The following is a 5,081-nucleotide window of genomic DNA, read 5'->3' on the forward strand; positions in this document are numbered from 1 at the left end:
GAAACCTTGCTTTTAATTTACATCATTGTTGAATCTTCGATCGAAAGAGAGGATTTTTACTTTTGCCCTAGGTTACTATATTGATTCAATTATAATTTGCAGAGATGGAATTGTGATTGGGTTTTCATAATTATCGTTCTTAATTACTATTATCGATATTGATATTTGGAGAGATCGAATCTCATACCGGTAAAAGTTTATCTAATTTGATTTGCAGACATGGAATCTTATTTGAGGATAAGTGAAGATAATGATTCAAAGGATTGTTCTATTGGGAATTAATTGATAAGTGTATAGGATTAGGTTGATGAACCCTAAAGGCTCAACATCTTTCTTTATTTGTTAACACAAAGTCCTTTACTTGCTTTTAATTTATTATTTGTTTTTGATATTATTAGAAGTATAAAACAATCCCACTCAATTTTTCTAACTCAAAATAAACAACTATAGAACGGCAGTGATATTAACCAATCCCTGTGGATACGATATATTACCGAAAATATTTACCCACAAATACTTTCAACAAGTGCGGAAAGCTTCTCTTGTCGAGCAATATTCATCTTAACAAGCATCGTTTCCATCTGTTCAGTCAATCTTTGATTCTGATCCGCGGTTTGGTTATATCGAGGCATGGAAACGATGTTGGGTTGTTCACCAGCAGGGGGATACAAAGGATCTTTAGGAGGGAAAGGCATCCCTTGAGTATCAGCCACAGATTTGACCCACTTAGTATAATCCTCGTAAGTAGCACAATCTCTCTGACCAAAATGTTTCTTATCTCTCCAACAAATACTCTTCCAAGCTTGTACTGCTTCTGCCATTTTCCCATTGTCCGTGGCCGAATGATAGAAGATAGTCTCAGAAATCTCTGTTTGCTCAGGAGGACTTACAAAAGCGTACCCAAATGTTCTCCTAGCCAAGATGGGATTGTAATTGATTCCACCTCTAAGACCCATGAGAGGTACATTATTGAACTTTCCGCAACTCATAATAACCTCCATGTCATCTAGAGCTTTATTGTACCAGACAATATCTTTGGCCCTCAGCCCCATAATCCTCTCAGCCCATTTAGATGTGTGCCTATTATCAATGAAAGCGCCACGCTCAGGCAAATGTGATCTGAACCAACGATACAACAACGGAGCACAACATCTAACAAAACCACCCTTTTGACTATTCTTGTGGTGACCGGAATGATAAACATCCCCCAAAAGCGTTGGAACCGGGTTTTGTAGAATGAATATATGAATTGCGTTCATGTCAACAAAGTTAGCCACATTTGAGAACACCATGATACCATAGATACTTAGAGCCAGGATAGCCCTAAATGTGTCCCATTCTTTTGCCTCAACAGCATCACAAGCCTTTTGAACCAGAAACTCCATACGAAAACCAAGACATCCTCCCTTTTTGGATAGATTTGCTTCCATGACTGACTTGCTCAAATAAAGAGCCTTAGAAATTTCAAGGGAAGTGGGAGCTTCCATGGTGCCATAGTATGGTACTTTCTTCCCTATAGGAACGCCCAGAAATAGGGAATACTCTTCTAATGTAGGAACCAAGAGGTAGTCGGGGAACGTGAAGCAGCGAAGGGAAGGATTATAGAACTGAAGCAAGGTATGAACTCCCTCCTGCTCGTACTTGGTGAACAGCATTTTGAGAAGACTTAGATTATACCCATATTTTTCTCGGAACTTGGTTGACTCATCTGGCGTAATCTTCTTTGCTAAACACTCAAGAGAATCCAGATTCGGATCCGGGAATGTATAGGAAAGGCTGCGTCTACCAGTCTTCATTGGTGGAGCCATGTGTTGGTCGGAGACAAAGCCAAAAGTTCCTGAAAATAAATGAACATGCATGTTAAATGATATGGTGGAATGCATTTCATTGGGAGAATCCTAAAGTCTTTTCATCATCTTTCTTTTCTTTTCTCTTTTTTTTTTTGAGGTAAAAGATCGTATATTTTTTCGGAAATAGACTTTAGGATTCTCCACGAATGAAGTGAGGTGGATGCAATAGCGTGATGTGTCATGTGTGTAATGTGGTGAGAGACTGAGTGTCTCTCGCAACTCTGGATATCTGGGTAGCACTGAATATAATAGGTTCAAAATTCCGGCTTTAGATTGCAATATGGAAATCCGGGTATGATGAAGGCTAGTATCCTGTTCCACCCCAAACTCACAGGTATGAATTCTAGACACGGACAGGTGGTCCCTAATGGTCACTAGGGTCTACAGTTCCCATGGGGTACAAAGTGTTTGAGGCAGCAAACGTGCCAGACACAATGTTCCATGAAAGAACCTCGCCCAGTTGTGGTACCCCATGTCAAGCTCGATCATAGCAAGCGCTACGGGAGTCAACATGAGCATCTACGCTAATCCTATGTGTCACTGGCCTAGGTAGTGGGCCTTTTACCTCACAAAAACCCCCCACCTGCAAAACAGATCAGAAAAATATGTGGCCCCCACGGGGACCCATAATATAGTCCAGATGCATGATGTGCAAGCGGAAATAAACATGATATGCAAACATATATACAGAACACATAAACAAACAAAGAAACACCCAATAAACAAACAACAAACAAAGGCTAGGATCGACTTGCTTAGGTAGTCGCCAGCTGTCGCACGCTCGCGAAAAACTGAACAGAGTCGCCACTAATATATTTATCCTATAAGGGAAAGGAATATCAGAAAACCTAGGGAAGGATAAGAACAGGGTCTTGCGACCAGAGAATCTAGGTACGGGAGTCAGTTACGCAAGGGGGAGGTACTAGCACCCCTCGCTCCCATCGTACTCGATGGTATCCACCTATGTTTGTTTCTATCTAAAGGGTGCGTACTGTGTCTATGTCTACATGCGAATGAATGCAAAAGAAATATGGGGAAAAGAAGGAATTATTTACAAGTGTGCTCGTTCAAGCCCCGCGACTTGATGCCTACGTATCCTTTTCAGGAATCAGAGCGCCGTAGTTCGGCTCATGATTTTCTGTTTGTTTTTGTGTTTTTTAGTTGGGCGGAATTAACGTTCGCGCTCTTGCATAAGGGACGACCTACGATGCGTACGAGCGGAAATGACATTGCCCTTAAGAAAAAGAGATGAGAGAGAGATTTTGAGTGTTTCGAGGAAATCCCTTAAGCAAGGGAAACTCGAGTTACTCTTTGGTTGGTGTTTTTTAGAAATTGGGAACTTACGCTCGAATGGTTCCCTAAAGCAAGGGAGATCCAAACACTCGAATGATTCCCTTAAGCAAGGGAGATTCAAGCTTCCATTCCCTTTTTAATGATTTTCACTTTTTTTATTAATGTTTTTTTAAGTGTTTTCTTTGTATTTTTTTAAAGGGGTTTTATTTTGATAGTTATTAGATGTTTTAATGTTGTAAAAGAAAAAGAATGAAAAAAGGGGGAAACTAGCCTAAGTATTAGCCTAATTATTATTGTTTGAAGGGGAAATTCTAAGTCTAAACTATGCTAGGCAAGTCTAAAAAATATACGAAAACAAGATCAATTAAAAGAAATTAAAGTCTAATTAAAAGTCAATTAGCAATTTATTTACAAAAGTATTAAAAACAAAGGAGATTCCAACATATTGTAAGGAAAAAGATGTATTAAAGGTACTAAAACAATTAAAGAAAAATTTACAAAAATTATGAAAATTATTCACATACCTCAAGATACCTAAAAACACTTTTTGTTCATTTTTATACTTGAGTTAAAAGGGATTATGAAATAAAAGTGAAAACAAAACAAAAATTAAAACAAAATTATATTCAAATGATCAGGGGGGTGAACTAGCAGTTTGTAAATGAACTAAAAAATAGTTATACGCTAAAACCGGGCCTGATTCAGGGGTGCAAAGAGTAGTAGCGCTCAGGGCCCAATTACAAGAGATGGCGGTGCGTTGGTAAAAGTGGGGCGCAGTCCAGGAAAACAAAGAGGCCCAGAAACTCGTGGCCCAAACTGCACTATCTACTTGTTCCATTTTATAACATTCATTTTATCATATGGTTTTGTATTAGAGAAGTAACGTGAACCATACTAACTAAGTATCAATTGGTCATGGTTTCCTTTAAATGAATAAGACAAAAACTAGTCCCTGACCAATCAGAATACGCCTTGTAGTGTTTCAATGATTATAATAAAACAAAAATTAATCAAAGGCTTAAAAAAAAGAACCAATCATGATCCTCCATCTAATGTGGACAAAACGTATCCTGCATGAAACCTCACCTGAGCCGGAGATGCTCCGGTCATCTTCTTCCTTTGGCGCCACCGTCGGTCCGCCGTCAAAGCACCCAGAAACGAAAAAAATTTACATATCCTGGCTCGGTTTTCGCCGCTGATCACGGATCTGGCCTTACTTTTCCTTAATTCTACATCTAGTGTTCATACCGAATCAAGTTGTAAAACCCTAACATCTAACACCTCCATGAAAATCAACATTATTCACATTAATCGATTGCTAATCATACGTAGAACAAGTATAGGACCTCAAAACACAGCGAAGCACAAGATAATTGTATATATCTGAAAGAATTGAAATATTGCAAAGCACACACTCACAGTCATTGTCACAAGCATATGAACTAACATGAAAGCTTAACCAAATGCATCTATCATTTTAAACATCGCTAACATGCCATGAAGTTCCAGAGTCACTTACTTGTAAATTCTTGAAGCAAAAGCAATAGAAAACTTCGTGGATCCGAGCTCTCAACGATGGTGACGCTGGTGTTTGTTGTGAACTCCCAACCGCGACCTCTCAATCAGAGAAATAAACTCATGTAAGCTTGAAATCGATGGACCTTGCAGCTATAGTGAAGATTTGTGACTCTTTGAGATAATTGCGATGATGAAGATTCACTTTGCTTTGGCTATGGAGGTTGAAAGGGAAGACTGAAGATAGTGGTTGGAGGTGGAAGATAGAGGCGGTTATGGTGGCCGGAATTGGTTAGAGGGAACGGTCATGGTGGCCGGAATTGGTTAGAGGGGACGGTTATGGTGGCCGGAGGTGGTGGAAGGGGTGAAGGAAGAGAGAGAACCGAGAGGAGAATGAGGGGAGTGAGAAGAGAGTTTTCGGAA

The 5,081-nt window shown here is 39.5% G+C and overlaps 1 protein-coding gene across 1 annotated transcript; it reads right to left on the minus strand.

Moving 5' to 3' along the window:
- Positions 1-503: 503 nt before the first annotated feature.
- LOC131597710 (uncharacterized) lies at positions 504-1,808 on the minus strand. The gene has a single exon (XM_058870388.1). It carries the CDS (start codon positions 1,806-1,808, stop codon positions 504-506), a length of 1,305 nt encoding a protein of 434 aa, XP_058726371.1.
- Between the last annotated feature and the right edge of the window lie 3,273 nt (positions 1,809-5,081).

This window comes from Vicia villosa, linkage group LG4 (genome assembly GCF_029867415.1).
Source record: "Vicia villosa cultivar HV-30 ecotype Madison, WI linkage group LG4, Vvil1.0, whole genome shotgun sequence".
NCBI lineage: Eukaryota > Viridiplantae > Streptophyta > Magnoliopsida > Fabales > Fabaceae > Vicia > Vicia villosa.

What these genes read in the sequence shown, in the direction of transcription:
- LOC131597710 (XM_058870388.1), bottom strand. Translation starts at nt 1,808, where the DNA reads ATGGCTCCACCAATGAAGACTGGTAGACGCAGCCTTTCCTATACATTC.